At 47.3% G+C, this 24,671-nt stretch overlaps 1 protein-coding gene across 2 annotated transcripts in view; it reads left to right on the forward strand.

Moving 5' to 3' along the window:
• The window catches only part of TMEM266 (transmembrane protein 266), an 86,810-nt gene that overhangs the window by 60,595 nt on the left and 1,544 nt on the right, over nt 1-24,671 (forward strand). For both annotated transcript variants that reach the window (XM_059857883.1, XM_059857882.1), the window contains exons 10-11: nt 7,668-7,854; nt 17,926-17,976. In XM_059857883.1, coding sequence (XP_059713866.1) covers nt 7,668-7,854; nt 17,926-17,976 — 238 coding nt within the window. The remainder of the gene's footprint in view (nt 1-7,667; nt 7,855-17,925; nt 17,977-24,671) is intronic.

A 24,671-nucleotide genomic window follows, 5' to 3' on the forward strand; every position in this document is an offset into this window, starting at 1 on the left:
TTGCTTTTTGGCTAGCTGTACATCTGAAAAACAGAATATATTTATAAATTCAACTTGCACAGACCACCACTTTGTTCTCTGTAGCACCCCACTGCAACTGTTTGAATAGTTTGCTTTTTATTTATTCTCCATTGGCCAAAAAATGAGGTTATTAAACAGGAATGGAGCACGAGGCATTGCTAAAAATGGGTAAAGGTAAAAGGAAAAGAAGTCTCACTGCAGTCACTGTCAAGAATATGCAGAGTATATTGCTGATGGTTTTGCTTTATCAGAATAGCTTAAATTGCAAAACAGAGTTCTAAATTTTCATTAGCTACAAATTCCAGTCAGAGAAGATTGCTCTTTTTCTCTGGAATCACCTGTAAAGGAATTTCCATTTGTGATAATAGATATACTTACCTGATCTTTTCTGCTTTCAGAAGAGTCATCCAGCTGAACACAGCCCAGCCAGGAGTATGTGCTTACCCTTACCACACCAGAGCTCCTTTTCTGTCAGTGCAGAACTGGGGTTTTCAGCATTCTTAACAGTGCAACAACTATGGGAGCTGTGATTTCTTTTTTTATCTTGGAATATTATTTGTACAACAGCTGCCAGTTTAATGACAGGGCTATTTAGCTGGTAAAATTACCAATTGGAGAAATAACGTATGCTATCCTCTTGCAGTAATTTTAATTTATTTCTAACTACCAGTCATTTTCTTGGTGGATGGAAGGCAACCAAGGTCATCCTGTGTTTTATTCCACCCATAAATCATTAGTTTGCAACTGTCTCCTGATTTTTATTGTTACCAACAATGGCTAAACTAATGGAAATAAACATTGGATTGTATCCCAGTGGCAGATGAGTTTTAGGGCATTCTGTACAGACAGCACTAATAGAATTGAGCAAAGTTATTGCTCCTGCATTAGACACAAGTAAGCTTCTGGCTAAAATGTTCATTGATCTCTCAGAAACTATGTCAGTCCTACTCTGTTGTTAGGCCATTAAAGGGGAGTACTCCATGATTCACTGCTAAGTCTCTTTTTGAGTCTTACATGTGTATTATAAAATATCAGCTAGGATGGGTGGCCCACTTAATAAAACCAGGCATGTGAAAGGAGATGTTATCTAGAGCTCCAGGTAGGTCTGTCAGTTCACCTGCTTAGAAATAATCACCTAGTGCATCAGTTGAGTGAGGAAGTGCTCAGGAGTGCCCCATAATTATTTCTGGTTTGTTTCCTGACAACATTTTGCCAGGTTTGTGCTGTAAGAGGACATGTAACAGATTTTGAAAATGGTAAGTTTCAATTTCCCACTGGTGAACTTTCTCTTTATGCCACACAATCTAGTTACTCATTCTTCTATAAAGCTTTTTCTTGGTAATAAGTGTATTTTCACATCAGCCACCTTTGTTGCTGTCTTCAGCTCCATCGTGGTGGGTGTCCCCAGACAGTTCTCAGAGGTGCACAAGCATGGCATGTGCAAATTTCCTGTGAAATCCAAGAGCAAACCTTTTCCTTGTGAGAATGGGCAAGCACTGGGGCATCTTGCCAGGGAGGTGGTGCTGTGCACACACAGCCTGGTGATAGTCAGAATTTGAGAGGACAGACTTTCAGCAACCTGAGCTAAATGGAGCTGCTTTAAGCAAGGTGCTGTATTAGATGGCCCTCCCAGTTCCATTGCAGTTTAGATTATACTGGGGTTCTATGAAGTTTTCAAAAGTCATTTTCCCATTACAGAGTATGTTGGAACTTACTGGTGAACGCCCACCAGAAGCTCCCAAAGTAGGTGTTGTTAAGGAACATGAATGTCCTGGGTGTCAGGAGGTGCTTTACCTTTGTCTCCTTGGTCACAAGTTATCTTCTACACAAGAGCATTTTTTTGCTCACTGGCTCTCTCTGAGATTTGCAAGGTTCTTCCACAGAGCTGATACCTGTGAGTTAATTTAAGCAAATCAGAGCATGTGTTGAAGTTTATATGCCTTTTTTTGGTCAACTGATGATGTGTACAGTGTGCTTCTGCCCACAGGCTGAGGAGAGGATGGTGTACCTGAAGTACAGACCGTGGTTTCCTCAGTCCAGCTGTGCTGCTCCAGGTGTCTGCTCAGATCCCATCAGCTCCTACTGCAAATAGAAATTTGACACGTTACCTTGGCCCCGAATTTTACCTTAAAAAGACTGTTTTATATCCCTCCTAATGGTTTATTTTAGCTGCTCTGGACTGCCTGAATGCAGTCAGAGCAATCTCATTAGCTCCTGTACACATTAGAGCTGCCTGAGGTCAGTGTGCAATATAATCTTCAGTACATAGAAGCACCTACAACCCAATTTGCTCATGCAGCCTCTTGCTGCCTTTCACCTGTAAGGAACACGCCCTGAGACAAGCTCTGGCTTAGGGGTTGCTTTGAGTGGCTGACACTGTGTTCCAGCACCTGCAGGATCCTGGGATAATGCTTAGGAATCAATTCCTACCCAGCCAATGCTCTCTGTAGATCCTTTATGGACAAAAACTGTTCCTCTGTTTCTCATCTGTGACAAGAGGCCATCGATGCCCAGGTTCAGTGCCTGTGACAGGGTGACACTGGCACCCAGATTTGGTATCTGTGACAGGGTGACAGCAGTGCCCAGGTTCAGTGCCTGTGACAGGGTGACACCAGTGTCCAAGTTCAGTGCCTGTGACAGGGTGACAGCAGTGCCCCACTCCGGTGCCTGTGACAGGGTGACACTGGAGCCCAGTTTGGTGTCTGTGACGGTGTAACCCGTGCCCGGTGCGTCCCTGTGCCCGGTGCGTCCCGTACCGGGTGTGTCCCATACCCGGTGTGTCCCTATACCCAGTGTGTCCCAGTGCCCGGTGTGTCCCATACCCGGTGTGTCCCTGTGCCTGGTGTGTCCCTGTGCCCGGTGTGTCCCTGTACCCGGTGTGTCCCTGTGCCCGGTGTGTCCCGTGCCCGGTGTGTCCCATACCCGGTGTGTCCCATACCCGGTGTGTCCCCGTGCCCGGTGTGTCCCTATACCCGGTGTGTCCCATACCCGGTGTGTCCCCGTGCCCGGTGTGTCCCTATACCCGGTGTGTCCCTATACCCAGTGTGTCCCATACCCGGTGTGTCCCCGTGCCCGGTGTGTCCCCGTGCCCGGTGTGTCCCTGTGCCCGGTGTGTCCCATACCCGGTGTGTCCCCGTGCCCGGTGTGTCCCTATACCCGGTGTGTCCCGTGCCCGGTGTGTCCCATACCCGGTGTGTCCCAGTGCCCGGTGTGTCCCATACCCGGTGTGTCCCGTGCCCGGTGTGTCCCGTGCCCGGTGTGTCCCATACCCGGTGTGTCCCTGTGCCCGGTGTGTCCCTGTACCCGGTGTGTCCCATACCCGGTGTGTCCCAGTGCCCGGTGTGTCCCATACCCGGTGTGTCCCAGTGCCCTGTGTGTCCCAGTGCCCGGTGTGTCCCATACCCGGTGTGTCCCAGTGCCGTGTGTGTCCCGTACCCGGTGTGTCCCAGTGCCGTGTGTGTCCCCGTGCCCGGTGTGTCCCATACCCGGTGTGTCCCCGTGCCCGGTGTGTCCCCGTGCCCGGTGTGTCCCATACCCGGTGTGTCCCAGTGCCCGGTGTGTCCCATACCCGGTGTGTCCCATACCCGGTGTGTCCCCGTGCCCGGTGTGTCCCAGTGCCCGGTGTGTCCCATACCCGGTGTGTCCCAGTGCCGTGTGTGTCCCGTACCCGGTGTGTCCCAGTGCCGTGTGTGTCCCCGTGCCCGGTGTGTCCCATACCCGGTGTGTCCCCGTGCCCGGTGTGTCCCTGTGCCCGGTGTGTCCCTGTGCCCGGTGTGTCCCGTGCCCGGTGTGTCCCATACCCGGTGTGTCCCCGTGCCCGGTGTGTCCCTATACCCGGTGTGTCCCATACCCGGTGTGTCCCAGTGCCCGGTGTGTCCCATACCCGGTGTGTCCCAGTGCCCTGTGTGTCCCCGTGCCCGGTGTGTCCCATACCCGGTGTGTCCCAGTGCCCGGTGTGTCCCGTACCCGGTGTGTCCCATACCCGGTGTGTCCCTGTTCCCGGTGTGTCCCGTACCCGGTGTGTCCTATAGCCGGTGTGTCCCTATACCCGGTGTGTCCCTATACCCGGTGTGTCCCGTACCCGGTGTGTCCCAGTGCCCTGTGTGTCCCAGTGCCCGGTGTGTCCCATACCCGGTGTGTCCCAGTGCCGTGTGTGTCCCGTACCCGGTGTGTCCCAGTGCCGTGTGTGTCCCCGTGCCCGGTGTGTCCCATACCCGGTGTGTCCCCGTGCCCGGTGTGTCCCCGTGCCCGGTGTGTCCCTGTTCCCGGTGTGTCCCTGTTCCCGGTGTGTCCCTGTGCCCGGTGTGTCCCGTGCCCGGTGTGTCCCATACCCGGTGTGTCCCCGTGCCCGGTGTGTCCCATACCCGGTGTGTCCCCGTGCCCGGTGTGTCCCCGTGCCCGGTGTGTCCCTATACCCGGTGTGTCCCATACCCGGTGTGTCCCAGTGCCCGGTGTGTCCCATACCCGGTGTGTCCCCGTGCCCTGTGTGTCCCCGTGCCCGGTGTGTCCCGTACCCGGTGTGTCCCAGTGCCCGGTGTGTCCCGTACCCGGTGTGTCCCATACCCGGTGTGTCCCTGTTCCCGGTGTGTCCCGTACCCGGTGTGTCCTATAGCCGGTGTGTCCCTATACCCGGTGTGTCCCTGTACCCGGTGTGTCCCAGTGCCCGGTGTGTCCCAGTGCCCGGTGTGTCCCTGTGCCCGGTGTGTCCCGTGCCCGGTGTGTCCCATACCCGGTGTGTCCCCGTGCCCGGTGTGTCCCTATACCCGGTGTGTCCCATACCCGGTGTGTCCCAGTGCCCGGTGTGTCCCATACCCGGTGTGTCCCAGTGCCCTGTGTGTCCCCGTGCCCGGTGTGTCCCATACCCGGTGTGTCCCAGTGCCCGGTGTGTCCCGTACCCGGTGTGTCCCATACCCGGTGTGTCCCTGTTCCCGGTGTGTCCCGTACCCGGTGTGTCCTATAGCCGGTGTGTCCCTATACCCTGTGTGTCCCTATACCCGGTGTGTCCCGTACCCGGTGTGTCCCAGTGCCCGGTGTGTCCCAGTGCCCGGTGTGTCCCATACCCGGTGTGTCCCAGTGCCCGGTGTGTCCCATACCCGGTGTGTCCCTATACCCGGTGTGTCCCATACCCGGTGTGTCCCTGTTCCCGGTGTGTCCCATACCCCGTGTGTCCCAGTGCCCGGTGTGTCCCTGTTCCCGGTGTGTCCCGTTCCCGGTGTGTCCCTGTTCCCGGTGTGTCCCATACCCGGTGTGTCCCTGTTCCCGGTGTGTCCCTATACCCGGTGTGTCCCGGTTGGTGGCGCGGCTGCAGTTCCCGCCGCGCTCGGCAGGTGGCAGCAGCGCCGCGCGGCGGGCCCGTGTCCCGGGGCCGGAGCTGAGGGCGGCACTCGCGGGCTGGGCCCGGAGCCGCTGCCCGGCCCGGCGGGGCTGGCAGTGACCTGGCAGTGACCTGGCAGTGACCTGGCAGTGACCTGAGCTGTTTGGAAATGCTCACTCCGTCCCAGGAGTGTGAGTGGTCCGGTGGAGTCCGGGCTCTCCCCGTTTCTCCTTCACACCTGTATAACGCAGTGATGCGTTCAGGCTTCTGATTCTTACAATGCTCAAAAAACCTTTGGAAATGCTGAAGCTCCTTAAGTTGGACCTGATGCAGACAGTTATTGAGCTTTTAGCTAGTTCTGTCTCTTTGTGTTAAAAAATACCTGCCAGATTTTTTGTCTTGCATGAAAAAAGGAAATCATACCATACCTCTAGGCCACAATTAAGCATTTCAATGATAGTTATTTATTTTTCTGACACATACGAATGTTTTTGAAGGGTGAAATGTAGAAAAACAGAAATTATGTTTGAGCTAGGCAACATAAAAAATCTCCAAATTTCTTTTTTGCCTAATTTGTTTGAGTGCATTTCTTTCATTAAACTAAAGGAGTGTCTGAAAGGGTATCTTTCTCTCTTTAAAGGTGGAATGTAAGGTATTCTTTGTGATTCCTTGTTTTTTTTCAAGTCAAGGATAAAACCTGAAATTCCCTATGTTCATACTGTACAAGCACCTTGAGCTTCAGGATGCTTCAGGCTGTTTGGAACAGAGTTGGCAGTGCCAGTTCTTCCTAGCTATGCAATAACAGCAATCTGCCCTGGAGGCTTCATTGCAGGAAATCAGGGAGCAGGGCAGTATTTTGACATTTGCTGATTCCACCTGACTCCTGGCTGCCTCTGCCAGAAGACCTTTGGTTAAAAGCAGTGAGCACTTGCAGCCAGCTCTTTGCAACTGGATTGCAGCTGGAGGAGAAGCTGTGTGCTTTGTTAGAGCCCTGGATTAGCTGCTTTAATGGCATCTGGAAAGCTTGAGCTGCCCTTTGGCTTTCTAGATTTGAGTCTTGCAATAGGCCTTCCAGTTAGTGTAGTTCCTTCTCAGCTGCTCTGGAAAGCAGATAGTCTCCAGGTGTGGCAAAGTGGAATCCCTTTTCCTTTCCAGAATTTGTGGAAATCCTGTCTGGCTTCCCCTCCCCGGTGTTTGCACCACGTGTGACTGCAGTGGAACGAGTGGGGGGTGGTGATGCGTTCCAAAATCTGCCAGTGAAGCAGATCTGAGTCGCATCTGAGGGTGAGGCAGAGCCAGGAGCACTCAGCCAGGGCTGTTCCACACCAGTTTTCCAGCATGGAGGTGCCAGTTCCGTGTGTGCTGTTTGTGTGCAGTGGCACTGCCATGTCCTCCTGCTCTGCGGTGGCTCTGCAGGCCCTGAGCCAGGGGGGCTCAGCAATGCCACTTTGGAGTGCTTGCCTGTTACCTCATTTGTGCTTCCCTCTCCAACTCTAGAATTAGACATGACTTGGTCACTGCTGTATTATTTTTAAGGAGTTACTCTTTTAAAGAGAAGCTCTTCCTTGCAGCCCCACAGCTGTACTGTGTGGCACAGGGAGTTTTTTCCTGCTTGTATAAGGGTTTAAAGGGTGTCTGCAGCCTATCAAAAGAAATTGTTTTCTTCTTGCATTGTAGAAGATACTGGCCATCAAAAATGAAACCTGCTGTATCCCTCAGCCAGATTGTACCTGGTAGCTTTTTTTTCAGGTGTCTGCTTTATAACAGGAATCATGAACAAATCCCCTTGTGGCTGCAGAAGTTCTTTAACATGTTTGAGAGGAATGGCCTGAAAAGTGGTAACCTTCCCCAGGGTTTTCTGCACACTGCTGAGTACAGAAGATTTCAAGTCAGAAGAGGACTGAAGTATCCTCCCCTTGTGTGATTAGCGAGGGAGGACTGTTCTGGGTGCTGCTCAGAGAACCTCCCCTCCACTGGAAGCCTCATTACAAAGTCTGGTTAGGGATATTTGTCATGAACCTAACTCCCTAAATGCCTAAAGTGGTCTCTTGCTATAAAGGTTACATGAGGTTGTGCAGTAAGACTTGTTAAAATTGTCCAGAATTATCTTCAGGACACGAGGCAGTCATTGTGTTTAGATATGTGAGCAGTGGTCCAGCTCACCTAGGCTCTGGGAGGGCAGCACCAGCTTGGACTCCTGTCCTGGCTCGAGCACCATTTGTTGTCCCAGACCTGCAGTGTTCAGTGATGAGTTGCAGGTCCCCAGCTGTCACATTTCAGTTTCTGGCTGTGCTCTCATGACGTTGCTTTGTGGTGTTGTTTCTTCCTCTAGTTTGAAATCAGGCAGCTGAGGGCCCACCTTGCTCAGCAGGACTTGGACCTGGCTGCAGAGAGAGAGGCTGCCCTGCAGGCCCCACACGTGCTGAACAAGCAGAGCAGCAAGAGGTACAAGGTGGTGGCCACCGAGGACTCGGACGACGAAGCCACCGAGAACATCTCTGAGCTGCGAGCTGCACGAGGTGAGAGCACGGCTGATCTGCACAGGGGATCCCACTGAGCCCCTTCACTGCTGCAGGGAGTCACTGCTTCCCTGCAGCCTGCACAGGGGCTGCATCTGCTCTGAAGTGGCAGCAGCTGTTGTATTTGGGAGCAGGTTCTAGACAGAGCCAGAGAAGTGAGAGGGGAAGCAAATGGCCACCATGTACCTTCCCAGTGTCCCCACGGTCACATCCATCAAACACTGGAGTGGAGGAGCAGCAGCCAAGTGAAAGTTGGCCAGAGGATAATCACTCACAGGTAGAAGCAGGAGAATTGGGAAGAACATTGAAAAACAGTTAGTCTTTGGCCACTTGCATTTCTGTGGTTTGGAGAGGACTCCTGGATCAGCTGTGGGGCTTGCCTTGCCTGGAGGCTGTGCTCTCACCAGTTCCCTAAAGCTGCCGGTGTTGGGCAGGACAGCACTGGTGCCAGGCAAGGAGGGAGGGCAGCGTGGGCATCCTGCTTGCCTGTCTGAGTGCCACGTGGCCGTGGTGAGGAGCACTCTGCTGCCTCGGGGTGTCTGCTGGGCACTCTGTGCTTCAGGGATAACCAGTTACATCTGCTCAGATCACGTTTTATTATCTAAGTGCTGGACCTGGTTTTTTTCTGGAAAAGACAAAGGTCCTTTCCTGTTATCCACCAGCCCTTCCAGTGGAGTGCAGAATGTCTCCTGCTTTAATGTAATATTCCAGAGGAGACAGCACTTTCTGCCTTAGTGGTGTGTTAGTATTCCTTGGGCATCTTAGCTTAATTATTGTGGATCTGTTAGAATACAAAGTTTGCACAGGATCTTTATGTTGGTCAAACTCCTTTGAATTCAAGGCACAGATACTTTAAAAGCTGTTAGACGTTTTCAAATTATAATCCTTTCCTTTCTCTACAGAGTAGTGAAAGCATGTAGAAAATTGTTTTGGTTTTTTCCACTTTATAATACCTAAGCACTAGCTACACTAAAGCCATTAATTATTCCTGATATGAAATTGTATTTAAAAGCAGACAGTTGAGCAGACTGACCCCTGAAATGCATTTCCCTCTTTTTTGTAGTATTTCAGTGGTTTCCCCAGTGGATATATTATAATTTATGCATGTGTTCCTTGCGGGTTACGTTTGGAACTGGAGAGTGTTGTGCACACTGTAAGGAGGCTTGCTGAAATTTTAGTGCTGTGGAGGTTGGTCTAAAAATTATTCTGCTCAAGGTATTCGTTCCAACATCCAGGTTAACAGAATTACTCATTATTCATGTCTTCCTGTAAAATGCTGCCCACACTTGCAACAAAGTAGATTCCCAATCTACAGGATTGATTTCTGCACTTAGGTTACATGATTAGAGGGATTTGTGCTTTTCACTGATAAAAAAAAAGACATTGAGCAAATAAGAAAACATGGATTGCTTCACTTATTGGGTCAGGTGCAGTTATGTTATATTTAAACATTTATATTGAATATGCAGAATGCATTTCCAATACCTGGAGATCATCTAAAAGCACCAGAGGCAATGATTCTTGTGCCCTGTATTATAGTTTGTATACAAAGTCTTTGTAGGTGCCTTGAGTGCTTGTTTTCAGAACCTAAATTAGGGTGACAGTATTTGAACAAGTAGTCTCTGTGGAATGAGGCAGGAGCAGGACAGGAGAAATTCCCTGTGTTCTACAGCAGTCTGTGGTAGTCTGTCATGCCATGGGACTGCCAGCACACCCAGAGTGCCTGAGACACCCCAGACCAGCAGTGGTGTTCCGTGTGCACAGCCCAGGCTGCAGGCAGTCCAGGCAGAGGATTTCACACAGCACTTCTGGGATTATTTTGCAGTGCTGGCTTAGGGATTGCTTCTGTGTAACTGGGGAATCTCAGCTCACAGCTGGAGAAGGCAGTAAGGATCCTGGGCCAGCCCTGCCTCATTGTTCTCCCTCCCCACCTCGACTGGGGCTTTCTTCTCCAGCTCTCTGGCACCAGCTTTTATTCCCAGTGATAGGCTGGCAATGGCTGCAGCAGCTTTCTCCATGCTCCCTTTGCCATGCTGGCAGTGGCTGCTCATTCTGCACCCTCCTGGGCAGTGCAGGTGGCAGCCAGAGCCGCCTGTGCTGTGCCAGGGGGCAGCAGGGCATGGCTGAAGGTGCCTCCATGTCCTCTGGCTGGGATCTCCCATCTCCCCACCTGCTGGGGCAAGTGAAATATCAGAGATGTGGCTGTGCAGAGCACAGGCAGACAAGACAGTTCCTGCACTCTCCTGCAGCCACACTGGCTCTGCCTGGAACTTCAGCCACCAATGTTTTAACCTTTGGGTCAAGGGTTACATTTTGCAAGTTACCCTGTGTGTCAGACCACATTAGGGATTGCTTTGCAACTGTTTTCTCTAAGCTGTGGGTTTTTTTATCCTTAAAGATTGCCGAGTGAGGGCTGCAGCTGATCATCCTGAGTGCCACTTGGCACTTGTGAGCTCTGGAACATACCTGCCATGGCCTGTGGCACTGCTAAGGAGAGGAGAAATGAGGGACCAGCTCACCTCCACTGTGGGGAGGAAGGCAGCAGTTCAAAGCCACCATTCAGCTGTTTGGCAGAACCCACTCTGATGTGTTCTTTTATGCTCTGGCAGAGCATTAGCCCTACATACAACACCTGAGGCTGGGGGATGGAATGGAATGCCTCTGTTTTTGCCAAATGAAACTTTGTCAGCCTTCAAAAAATCACTGTCTTCAGAGAGCTCTGAATTCTGCCAAACCAGCAAGCTTGAGTTGGCTAGAGAACAGAACTGCATGAGAAAATGGGATATTCCATCTCAGGCTAATCTTATTTCCCCCATCTATATTGAACAATGGGAACATTCAGTGTAGAATTCTTCACCATGAAGGGCTGATGGAATAAGAAAGCATTGAGACTTTTTACTCATTTCCCTGCCTGGAAGTTTTATGGGACAGTGCATAAGTTAAAGCTCCTCAGGGGCAGCTGTAGCTTGTCTCTGCTATTTACACAGGATTTTGTGCAACCATTTACTACAGCATTCAGTAAAGTAAGTCAGGGAACCCCAGTAGCACATGGTACATGCAGCACCTCTGCAAATTTGTGTAAGGATACACAGTGACCTGCACCAGGAGAGCTCTGTGTGTGTGCTGGCTGATTTGGGAGTTTGCAATTCCATGTTTTCACCCACATTTTCCTGCAGCAGATCTCCTGCTCTTTGTCTTTTAAGTGCCTTAATTGCAAGTATGAGACCGGGAGAAGCAAGAGCTCTGGTCAGATGGACAATGGGCTCTCAAAGAGTCCCTTAACTCCCCAGCTTACATTTCATGCCTCCTCCTGCAGGCCAGTCCTGTGCTAATTCTGGGAACCATGAGCTGGTTGCTGCCTCCCCCTTCTGTCTCCCCAGAGAAGTTCACCAAGAGACCTCCTGACACAGTAGGAATAACACCGTGGAAAATATATAGATATATGGCATTTCCTAATTAATATGGTAAAGAAGCAGGAATTTTTTTCACCTTTAATTTGCTTTGAATTGAGGTTTTATTTCTCTTGCCAAGAATTTTATCTCCAGAGCAGACAAATGTGAAGGCTGAAAGGGTTTTCAGCCTGCAGGTCAAAGGGTACTAGTATCAACAGCAGGAAACAAACAGACCCCAGAGAAGGGCAGGGCTGGAGGAGCTGCAGACCCAGGGCAGAGCTCTGACATTTGCTGCACTCTCAGAGCACTTCAGCTCTGTTTGTGAAGAGCTTGGGCTGAAAGCTGCTGCTTGTGAGTGCACAGCAGCATCGCTAATGATGTTCAGGAGCATTGTGGTCAGCCTTTCTCTGAGAGCAGGGAAATACCCTGAGTGCTCCTTTCTTCTTCCCAGAGATGGTTGCCATTTCACATCATGGCAAATATCATCCTATCTATTAATCTCTAAATTATAGAGGAAGTTCTAAATGATAAAGGAGTTCTTACCCCGTACAGTATGTAACTGCTCATGGTGAGAATAACAGCTAATGTTTTCTTGTTCTGCACAAATCATTTTTAGTGTTTGGTATGCAAAGTTCCAGGCTTCAGGGAATGCCAGGTTCACAGTGCCCCTCCAGCCATTAATACTGCCTTCCAAAATTTATTATTCTTTAATATCTCCCATAACATATGAATTAGAGTCCCTAGTGGAAATTTCTCATTTTCCTGCATATATCATTTCAGTTTTTGAAATTGTACAGTGCTGCCATTTTGTAAGATTAATGTACCACCCTTCTATTCCTTTGAGCAAGAACCGGAACTTCACATCACTGAAAACGTTTTTTTAACTGTTCTGAGTCAAATTTCCATCTTTATGGGGTTAGCAGTAAGTCTTTTGCTTTGGGGGACTGCTGCAATTTATGATCATGCTTTAAAGAAAAGTAAAGCTTGCCCTCCCTGTAGGTACCCACAGTTTTGTAAGTGAAGAAAGTAGGATATTGGGAGGGGAGCATGAAGACTTCTGGAGCTTCAGAGGGCTTCCCTTAGCATTATTCATAAGCTGTCTGAAGGCAAAGCAGGGCACTGGAAAGGATTTTGTCAGTTGTTCCTTGCAAGGCAGTCTGTGCTGGTTGGATGCTTTTCAACTCTAAGCCAGTTCCTTTGGTGATCATCTGTTAGTGCTCTAAAAGAACCCTGTTAGTGCAAAACAATAGATAAAAAATAGTTTATGGTTATTTTCAAACGCTGAAATGTATCTACTTTGAAGTCTACTCCTGGAAGTGGAGTATCTAAGTGCACACCACTTCAGCTTGACTTCTCTCTAGGTGCCTCTTCCAGGCTTTGTGGTTCTCTGTGCACTGACCAGCCAGGCAGGAATCAAAGGAATGAAACCTTAAGCAACACTTAGAGAAATGTGTGTGCAGTTAGTGGAGCCAGGCTCTTGTGTTTCATAGTCACCAAATGGGTGGGGTAGAAACTGCTCACTCCCAGAAGGGGTGAGCCTAGAGTCACGGCTGTGAGGGTGAAGCTGTCTCTCATCATTAATGTGAAGAGGTGTGAAGGCATTGCTGACAGGTAGAGGAACACAGAACTGGAATGCTTTCCACTGTCCAAGCATGCAGCCTTTCAGAAGGATCCCTTTCATGAGCAGATGGGGCTCCCCTGACAGTAGTGATTGCTCTGCCCCCTGCTGCCCTGCCAGACGCTTGCCTTCTCTTTTCCTAATTCTCAGATTACATTTATTTGTTGCCAGTTTATAAGAGTTTGTTCTTGAAAACTTGCTAATTTTTTTCTTATCTTGATGACTGTTTTGGTGGCAGCCATATTCTTCCTTAGCTTTGTATTTTAGACTCAGCAAATGTTGCTGTTTCACAGAGACAAACCCAGGTTCCTCTGAGTTGGCTTCAGGCTGACTGTACTGAGCCAGCTCCGATGTGGTTCTGCTGATCCATACTCAGGGAACAAGGCTGGGAAGAGCACTGGGAGTCCCCCAGGCCATGCTGTGCCCACAGCCCCCCTGACACAGCTGTGCTGCATCCCAGCCCTGCTCCAGACAGCTCACAGTGCTCTTGCTGCATCATCTGCTCGAGTGAGGCCCAAAGACCCCATTAGTTGTCAGGATTCTGGGTTTCTGTCCCAGCAGCATCTGCTGATAATGGAGCCTGTCACATATCCCAGGTTTCCTCCTGCACAAGGACTTTGACCACAGATTGATTTCTTACTTAGAACCAGGCTGAAGCTGTTGCTCGGTTTTCTCTGCAAGCTGACTTGACAGTTGCTCTCAAGATGGAATATCCATGTGCCCAGGCATCCATCCAGCCTCTGCAGGGACTGGATGTGTGTGTGAATTGAACAGTGGTGTGAGTACTGCAGCTTGCAGTAATGTAGCAATCTGTCTTCAGACCAGAGGCAGGGGAAGTCTCCTGGAAAGTGCCAGCTGGCTGCTCTTGGTTCCTGTTGAAACAGATGAAAGATCTGTTTCTTTAGAAACCTCCTAGTAAAGACTTTTCTGGAAGGAAGTTGGGGTAAGACATTACTCTGAGGACTCACTTCCTCAGTGGGAGGCTGCACAGCAGAAAACAGAACCTTCCAGTTCAGAAAATTCAGCATGGAGACACAGAAGGCAGTACAACCACTGGCAATAAAAATATGAAATAAAATATTCTAATAATGAAATATTTCAAAATAAACCCCCTTTTTTAAGGCCTTTTCTTGTATGCAGGGGAGTTGCAGATCACTCATGAAGGCATTGATGAAACAATTAAAGATCACTGTTGAGGCATTATAGAACTGAAAGAGCTCTGCCTTGGGTGGAATGTCATTTATATATTTCACCAAATTTATTAGGTTTTTATGGGGCCAAGAGAGAGCTTGCAATGTTGTCTCTTGGGTCAGGTGAGATTATATGGCACAGTACTCTAAGTAGTTTATTACTCCCTGAACCATTGCAGTGTGTATTTGGAGTCCTGCAGGAAAAGAACAAGCAGATAACTTGGAAACCTTCATCAGACAAAATCCAGTCCTTGTCAGACAGATCCTGACTGAGAACCACACGTTTTTTCAATAACTGGGATTTGGGCAGCAGGCAGAGCTGGGACTGCACTGCGGTGAGCAGCCTGGCAGGGGGGCTGGCTTTATGTGAGATGGGGCAGAGTCTGAGCAGCCTTCCAGTCAGACATTCCCTCCTGGGGCTGGGAGTTCTGATGGTGTTGGAGTCAGCCCCACTGTCCCTTTGTGGTCTCTGCTGCCTCCCCCCTTGGAGCTGTCAGCCCACACTGCTTGGCAAACTGCTGTGGACTGCAGAGAGCAGCCTGCTCTGCTCCTTCCTCCCCTGCTCTGCAGAGCTCTCAGCTGAATCCCTCCCCAGGCTCTCACTGCCTCTGTGCTCCCCCTCTGCAGGGAGGATTGTACATCAGTCCTTGCTCACCACAGGTTTTCACATGGGGAAGAGCTGCCACTCTCTCCCTTCTCAGCTCACACCTTTTGGAACTTCAGCACTAAATTTCCTGTCATCCACATTTCCTTGGGGCCATTTGTTAAGGGTGGATGTGGCACAGAGGGACATGGCTTAGTGGCAGTGTTCCTGTAGACTCAAAGGGCTTTTCCCATAGAAGAGTTTCTGTGATTCCTGCTGGTACGTGTGGCAGGAGGATCCCAGTCACCACCCATAGACACTGCCTAAGATTGCCATTTTGGTAGGAATTAGGAGGGGAATGCTTTTCCTTTCTGCTTACTGCCAGTTTTTTAGTTTGCTGTAAATACCATTTGGGTATCTTTATAGCTAAAGATGCAAGGTCTGTCGTCTGGAAAAGGAAGTGCAGGTAAAATTCCTGTGTATTGGAGGAGATGGATTCATTTCTAGGAAAGGAGAAAAATTAATCTGGACCCTGAAAATTTCAAGGTGGTATAAATAATTTTTTTTTAAGGGTTTAAAAAGACCCATGGAAATTGTGAAGAATTAAGTACTTCTTAAGACAACTCCCTTTCTGCAGCTGAAACTGGATCAGATTGACAGCAGAAAACACTGTGTAGAATGTAAATAATACAAGTGCTCAGCCCCTTGTGTAAAAGCTGGTCTTCCCTGCTTGCTCCTACAAACTCCCTGCGTGCCACCAGCTGATCCTGATCCCATGGGAGCTCCACTCGGAGCAGGGACTTCATGTGGGAATCCCCACAATCCCTTCAGCAGAGTTCTGTGCTGCTGTGCACAACTGTGGCTTTGTGGGTACATTTCATATGCACAGATGGGTGCTTTCAGTTGGGCATTTGTTGCATTATTTTGAACTCCTTTTTTCAGCAATGTAGAATATAAGGGGAGGTAACTGGAATTGTTCATAACCTTCAATGCCCAAAGCAGCTGAGACTCCCAGATGACTCAGATGAGTTTGTTAATTATCAGTTTGCTTTAATGTAACAATTCAGAAGCTTAATCTGTTGTTGAAATATTTATTCTGCTGCTGTTATTCCATTACTCTTTATCTGTTTTTATTTGTAAGAAACTACTTAAGGTTGAATATATGTATTTTATATTTATGTACACATGCAGACATGGATATATTTATACATATATTTTTAATTTATAGCTAGACAGATCAGCAGTGGTGAGCAATGACATTAATAAAGCCATCACAGAATAACATTAAAGTAGGCACCTGGGAGCTCCCCCAGTCTTGTGTGCCAGTGGTCACACCCAGGGCCAGGCCAGAATTCTCCTCCCAGCTCCGAGGGAGCAGGGGCAGTGCATTTCTGGACCCCCTCTCCAGGTGTTTGGCAGTGCCCTGCACTGCTGCTCTGCTAGCTTGGCTTGGACACAGCTGCTGTGTTTGGGAGCAGTGCCCTGGTGCATTCTGCCTGCAGGCAGACAGGGGCCCGGGCAATCACAGTGTGCAGTCCCAAGGAAGCCTTGCTGTGAGCATTGTCTTTAAGACACAAAAAGCAGGTGAGTGAGGTCTCCAGGCGTTTCCTCTCTCTGATGCAAAGTGTCTTGGCATTTGGGGAGACTCTCCTGGGAGCACCCAAGGCCCCTCTTCGTGGCTTTTGTCAGGTGCTGGGGGGTGGCCCTCGTCCAGCCAAAGTGCTGTGCTGTTTTCCTTTGTCTGCTTAGAACTGGACTCCAGGATGCTGACAGTGCCCTGCCAGAAGTGCAGCTCCAGAGGCATTCTCTGAACCAGAACCTGTGTCTGTACTGCTGGCAGGTTTGGTGGCACTGAGAGTATCAATTATGCACGACTGAAATGAAGTGTATTTTAGTAGCAGATAGCTGAAAAGCCTTGCAATGTACTCCTAATTCAGTGGCATCGCCCTGAGCTACTCTGAGGCCTCTGTTTTAAACTCAGACATTAGCACAAAGCACACCTCTGACTGCAGGCATTTAAAGATCAACAAGGGCCGAAAAAGCTTTTAAGATCCAATGAAACCAGGAAAACGACATTTCCTTTCAGTGTCAGGTCAGATTGCCTTCTTATGAGTGCAGCTATTTCAGGTACAGAGTGCTTGGTGGTTTGGGTCTTGTTGTGTGAGGAAAGTGTTCCCCAGAAAACATCTGTTTCTTTCACCTGCAAACCGCAATGTGCTGTGATGAGGCAGGACTGTATCCACAGAGACCCAGGGGGACGAAGGAAATCTGGCTCAAAGGGATGAGCACGGCTTTCTGAAACATGGTATCAAAAAGAGCACTTAAAAGGAGAGAGTGCTTTTAGAGCACAGATACACCACAAATTGGGCAGGTCAGGTTGCCTGGAAGCCTGATACTGTTTCTTAGCAGCAGTGTTTGCCTTCGCTCAGAACAAGAGAAGTTTATGGTTTTTTCCACAATGGTAAAATGTTCTGCTTTTCCATAAGGTAACAGTAAATCCCCTGTCATCTGTAGTATCTCAAATCTGTACATGCAATAGAGCTGCTGCTTTCCATTCTGTGGTCACATCTTCATTTTGAACTTGCTGTTGAAGTTCAGGTGTAGTTCTCGTGCATGTACTGCAGGTTTAGTATTACACCTGTGATTAGTAAAACTCTTTACAGTAGGTTCTAAGCCAATAAATAGTGTAATGTTAATATTATGCTGTATACTTACATGCATGTGTTATATACACCAAAATTAATCTTCATTCATTCCGAATGGAAAAGAAGTGACATTATGTTAGAAGGTAGGGAATTACACATTAAAATCATACATGGTGCCTCCCTTTCTCCTGAGGGGAAGGAGGTGACTTGGGAATGTCAGTGTGCAGCAGCAATGGGTCTGTCTGTGCTGGTGCCCTTGGTTCAGCCTGTCAGGATAAATCCAGGTTTATCTGTGTGCCCTGGGATGGGAGGCCCCTGCTGACCAGGGAAAGGCCAGTGTTGTGTTTGTCTCTACAGAGCAAGGGCAATGGCCAGCCCCGTGTCAGCCTCTGGAAAGATCACAGAGCACCTTTCCTTTGGAGCCCAAAGTGCCTCATTCCCAGGCTGGTGCCAAAGGACAATCCAGTCCTGTGCTGGCTGCAGCCACAGCGTGGATGGGCTGTAATGCACACAGGCCTTGTGGCCTAAAAATCCAGAGTGGGTGGCTCTGGGCATGCAGGGAGAGGAAAGCTCTCCATGGGGTGGGATTCAGCCATTTAATTCAATAAATGCTCTTCTGAGGGCTGCTTTTCTGTTCTTTCAGAGGACGACATGAATAATTACATCAGTCGGTACTACAGCGAGCCCAGCAGTGGTGAGTGTTGCTTGCAAACACAAACGTGAGGGCTGCTTTTGCATTGCCTTGTGTGCTGTAAACCAGGTGAGACTGGGCAGTGGTGTACATCTGTCCTGGAAATGAAACCCACCACAGAGTCTTCTGGTTTGGGCCACGGAAGTGTGTGCCAACAGCCATTCTCTGAAAGCTGAAAGGCCCCAAGTTTGCTCCTGCTGATGGCACTCAGGATAGTTTGGAGATCTGGGAGGGCTTAATTCCCTGTAGCTGGGCTGTCCAGCTCACAGAGCAGTTCAAATGGATCTGAGAATGAACAGTAGGGACAAAATAAATGAAGAGAAAAGAAGTGGGGAGACAGCTTAGCCCAGCACCACGCTGGGAACCTTTCAGAAAGGTTAAACTGAATGGTGGGAAACCTCAGCGGCTGGGCCTGACCCGAGGGCAGCCTTCAAATGGATGTTCCTGGCAGGAGTCCTGCTGGCAGGAGGGTTCCTGCCCGTGCTGGGGGCTCTGCACAGCCCTGCTGGGCAGCACGGGGGGCTCTGCCCTGCTGGGGGCTCTGCACAGCCCTGCTGGGCAGCACGGGGGGCTCTGCCCTGCTGGGGGCTCTGCACAGCCCTGCTGGGCAGCACGGGGGGCTCTGCCCTGCTGGGGGCTCTGCACAGCCCTGCTGGGGGCTCTGCACAGCCCTGCTGGGCAGCACGGGGGGCTCTGCCCCTGCTGGGGGCTCTCCCCTGCCCAGCCCAGCCAGGGCTGGCCGTGCTCTGGCTGCTGGCACAACTGGGCAGGGGGGCTGAGGAAGGCAGGCTCTGACAGGTGGGGGTGTGCACACCCCCCTTATGAATATCAAATTCTGTACATATATTAAAAACATGTGTGTGCTTAAACATAATGTTATAACTGCATATCTCCACATACACATGCCCATATATATATATATATATATATATATATATATACACAGGGTTATAGGAAAGAAAACAATGTGTGTGTGCCTGCATATGCATGTACATAGAATATACAGGAGGTATGTGTGTATATATACATATATATGCATTTATGTGTGTATATATACATAATAGAATGTATTACATACTTTATCTTGATATATAGTATGCATACATCATGAAATATGGGTACATATAGATATATTTCTCTAGATAAGGATATGCCTAGTATGTCTATAATGTATGTGTATAAATCTATACTGTATTCTATATATCCATATATATAGATATACATATCTATATACACACACAAACCCAGATACATATACATGGATAAAGATGTAAGTAAATATGCACATTTGTACTTGTATGTATATAATGTATCATATATTTCTCTCCAAACATACACACATCCCCATAAGGGTATTATGTAAGCAGATTTATATGCATATTAAGGTATTTTTGATTTTGTGTCTACATATAGATAGATCTTTATCTAAATATAAAGATGTGGGAAAGACTGTGTCTCTGTACATACTGACATATTTTATTAGAATGCATATATTAAATGTAGAAAGGAGTGTGAGAGGAGAAATGGTCAGAATATATGTGTATATATTCTAGAAATACATGTGTATATATTACAGGAATGAAAATATAGCTCTGTATAATGTAGTGTATATCTCTAATCCTGTATATACATGGAAATAGATTCATATGGAACTGAGGCTACATAAATACTAACCAGAAGGGAGTGTGAGTGCCTAGCTGTAAACCCAGCTGGCATTGAGTGGGATCCAGGCAGGCTGGAGAGGGGGCTCCTCAGCAGGGCCAGGGGGAAGCCTGGCCCTGTCCCCGGGCACTCCCAGCATGAGCCCCAGCCGGGATCGAGAGCAGCCCCGAGGAAAGGACCTGGAGCTGCCTGCCCTGCTCAGCCCCCCCTGCAGAGCTGGCCCAGCTCTGGCCCCGACAGGACCAGGATCAGCTCAGCCCCCCCTGCAGAGCTGGCCCAGCTCTGGCCCCGACAGGATCAGGATCAGCTCAGCCCCCCCTGCAGAGCTGGCCCAGCTCTGGCCCCGACAGGACCAGGATCAGCTCAGCCCCCCCTGCAGAGCTGGCCCTGACAGGACCAGCAGGACGTGGAGCTCTGCAGTGAGTCCGAGGAGGCCCCGGAGCTGCCCTGGGCCAGGCTGGCAGCACTGAGGGGAAGAGGCCCTGGCACAGCCCCATGGCTGCCCCAGCCCTGGCAGTGCCCAGGGCCAGGCTGAGCACCCTGGGGTGATGAAGGTGTCCCTGCCATGGCAGGGGTGGCACTAACTCTGTGGGCACGTGGCTATTGCACTGAGTGTCTGCCCTGTGCCATTATGTCCCTGGGCAGACAGATGTGCAGGACAGCTTCTGTGTGTGTCCATGGGTCAGGATATGTGCATATGAAGATATGGCTGCAGTACGTTCCCGTGTGTTTAGAGATCTGTCAAGGCATTTGTACATGTTTGTGTCTATAGATCTGTGTTTTATATGCATCACAAACCAGATGTGTGTGCATGTGTAGCTGTAATGTGTGCTGTGTCTGTAGCCACACGCAGAGCTGGAGAGCTCTGTGCTTGGCTATGGCTGTGTATAGTCCATACACACACACACCTAGTCTGTGCATGGGCCCTATAAAGGTACTTGTAGTGTGGCATGTATGGTGTACATATGTATGGCTATCCCTAATGCATGGGGATAGACACACATTTATAGATGTGGGAGAGAAACTGTATATTCGTATTTTATTTTTCTTAGGTAATATAAGTCAAGGGGGATGTGAATGGCTGTGTATATATTTTTTAATATGTATCATATGTATGACATATAATATGGATCTATCTCTGTGTGTGTATCATGTATATATATTATAAATTACATCCCCGTATATATAAATTCCCCACATAGACACAGAGGGGGAAAAGTGTGTGTCTATGTATTTTATTTTAAAACATAATTATATATATTTTAGAAGTGTGTATAAGACTGTCTGCATATGCATCTCATTTTAATCTAATTTATGCATGTTATTATGTGTGTATCTTAGATATGAAAAATATATACTTGTTTTTCTATAATTATATAGGTACATGGAATTTTATATGTTGGCTTATCCTATATCTGTGTGTGTATAAATGAGGCGCAGACAGATGCAAAGACAGGTACTACTTTAGTATTTTGTATGTGTACAAATATATGTAAAGATAGATCTATAGATACAGGCAGAGATGCATGTGAGAGTCTGTTTAAATATGTATATGGTTTATATATTAGAAAGGACACGAGTGTATATATAGAGACATCTATATTATATATAGAATATGTGTACAACTGTAGATGTATTATGAAGGGAAAACACAGATACATGCACAGAGACATTCCCTCCATAAATATGGAAGTCTATATGTAAAGCTATGTATATGGGTATATAAAGTCTGTGTATATGTATGTGTGAGAGAGAAAGCCTATCAATCCATAGACAGATGAATTATATAGAGAGCTATGTAAAAAATGTACACACATGCATATAGAGGTATAAAGTACTGGTTTTATTTGTGTCTGTCCCTCTACATACATCCCCAAGCTCTACAGGACTATGTATAAAGATGTATGAATCTATACATAGGTGTGGGGTATGTAAAAAGGGAAAGGTGGGAGGGACCATGTCTGTGCACATACATATATACATAATGTGTGTGTTCACATACAGCAGTGATGTATTTCATATCTGTATCTGTACATTGCACATGTGTCTACAAAGATATGGGTATGTGTGAGTCTGTGTGTGTGAGTGTTACAGATATATACATTGTGTCCTATATATGGGGCAGATATACACACATATGGATCCATCTATGTGGATAAATGTAAATATAAAATTGGGGGGGACACCCTGTATATACCTATGTGTGTGTGTATGTAGAGACAGAGAGATACATACACAGGTATATGGTACTGTTTATAGATGTGCATCCCCATAATATACATTGAGAGACATTAAAAGGGGGAGGTAATACAATTTTATATGTATAATACGTATCACTGGTGTTATGTATAATGTACTATATATGTGTATCCTTACATGTATGTGTGCATGTACATATACTTACATATGTGGGGATTTGTGCTCTAGTTCAAGAGAGCAGAGGGGGTATTGTATGTTCCATGGATCAGAAGTCCATATGTCTGTATGCTGTATTTTACAGGGGACTCTTCATCCATGTACACATTGCCTGTATATCTACAGAATGATTGTGTGCAAGAGCCTCTGTGTGTGTGTGCACATATATATATATATATATATATATATATATATATATATATATATATATATATATACACAGAGTGAGCAGGTATATACAGGTATAACCTATTTATTTACAGATGTGTGTGTATATATACATGGGTCCCTTGATATTAACCCCCATTATACAAATAGCAATAAAGATATATCTAAGTTCTCAAGTAAAGTTACAATGTATTTTAATATATATTTGTATATAAATACATGCATCTTATAAATAAATATACACACATAGAGAGGTGGGATCTTTTTTATTTAGTAATAAATGATTATATACATTTAAGGGGTGGGTTATGTATTAGAGTGTATATGTGTGTGTATGTACACCTCTGTGTGTGTGTGTAAAACACTCTGTATGGCGCTCATGTATGCACATATTGCCCATATCTGTATGGGGACACCTAAGGATTCTGTGCATAAAAAAGGGAGAGTGGCAGACAGACTGCGAGTGTGCAGCAGTGTATCCTACAGAGCAGGCATGTGCAGGCATGTGCAGGTACACACAGGTGTGCAGCACCTGAGTGTCTGTGGCGTTCGCTCCGTACCCCTGAATCTCTGTGTCACACATCTCGCTGGCTGTGGGTCACACCTGTGCCATGTAACACGTGTGTCTCTGGGTGTGCAGGTGTAGCTGCTGTACATCCTGAGCTGTACATTGTCCCTGTATGTGCACACGGTGACATTGCTACACAAAGGTCGGGCTGTGCAGCTGCAAGTGACAATTGGATGGAGTTAGGGACTGCAGAGTGCATCTGTAAATGGCTGCATAGGCATAGGTGTGATGTGTTTGTGCACGTGTATGCAGTCTGTTACATGGACACACTCCCCATATCTGTATGGAGAAGTCTGTGCAGATACAGATTATATGGATTTAATGTGCCTGGGGCAGGCACAGCTATGTAGGTGCACATTCTATTACACAGAGATGTATATCCCTATGTATACATCCCTACAATAAACTTTGCTGTCTATAAAAGGGTGTTTGTATATATTCAAAACATGTCTAAAGGTTGGGGGTGTCATGTAGAGCTATAGAGTTATACATGTGTTATATGTTATATATTATTTGATATACATGTATATACATTCCAGATTTATATATACACACAAGACATATGTAGTCATATACAAAGATAAGTATACATGTGTTTAATTGTATACATTCTATTTAAAGAGTAACAGTTACATTTTCAAAGGGGGGAAAACCAACTGTCCTATGGGTAGTACATATATATGGTTTAATGTATCTGTGTGTTGATGTACACACACAGACACAGCTATGTATGTAGAAAATGTACATATGTATGTAGAGGTCTGATGTATTACATATGGGACTTGTACAGATACATGCACAGATACAGCTCTTCCCCATATCTGTGTGCTTAAATCTATAGTTAAAGATTAGCTACTTATAAAATTCAGTGGGTGAGACTATGTAGATACACCTGTGTATTATATGTGTGTCTGCACATGTGTAGAGAGAGGTATGTGGTATTAAATATTGACATGTATCTCTAGATCCCCATAATATACTTGGAAAGCTGTAAAAAGGTACATGTGTGTATATATTTACATAGATGTACACATCAGAAGACTAAAGGGGGAGGGGTTGTTCGTGTATAGGTAAAATGTATTCTGTATATCCCTGTAACTGTGTTCCCCAGCCACACACACAGAGTGAGAAATCCATGTATTTGTATTTAAAGGTAAGTATACTTGTGAGTGAAAGCACAGGTGTCTTCTATTTATAGATAATAATTCTATGCAGTTAAAAGGGAAGGCATGTATTATTAGTCTATATATGTATGTGTACTGTATCATATATGGATCTCCATATAGTCTAGGATGTGTATATAAATAAAAAAATATATAAATAAAGTATGTCCATGAAGTTGTGGCATGGTGTGCCCAGAGAGGTGGTGCAGTCCCCATCCCTGGGTGTGTTTAACACAGCCTGGATGTGGCACTGGGTGCCAGGGTTTAGGTGAGGTGTTGGGGCTGGGTGGACTCGATGATCTTGAAGGTCTCTGCCAACCTGGTGGTTCTGTGATCAATAGCTATGTAAATACAGAGATAGGGTCATCTGCAGGTACCATCTCTTACATATATATTGAGCCGATAAATATATATACAGAGAAGTATGTATACATTTCTGTAGAAAGCTAGAGGGGTTGTATATATTTTATTTAGTGGTAGCTGTCTGCCTTTCAAGGGGCACTGTATCTTGTGTGTGTATAACAGAAGGTCTGTGTACAATGAATTCTGTATGGGCTCATACAGACATAATTCCTCATCTCTGTATATAAAATGGGGTGGGGAGGGGGTGAGAGCCTGCATCTCTGCACCTGTGTATTGTATGTAACAAATGTGTGTGTTCATGTATGTAAAGCAGGTATGTGGCATTAGGTTTGGCTGTGTATCCCTGCCTCTCCAGCCCC

This window comes from Haemorhous mexicanus, chromosome 13 (genome assembly GCF_027477595.1).
Source record: "Haemorhous mexicanus isolate bHaeMex1 chromosome 13, bHaeMex1.pri, whole genome shotgun sequence".
Taxonomy (NCBI): Eukaryota; Metazoa; Chordata; class Aves; order Passeriformes; family Fringillidae; genus Haemorhous; species Haemorhous mexicanus.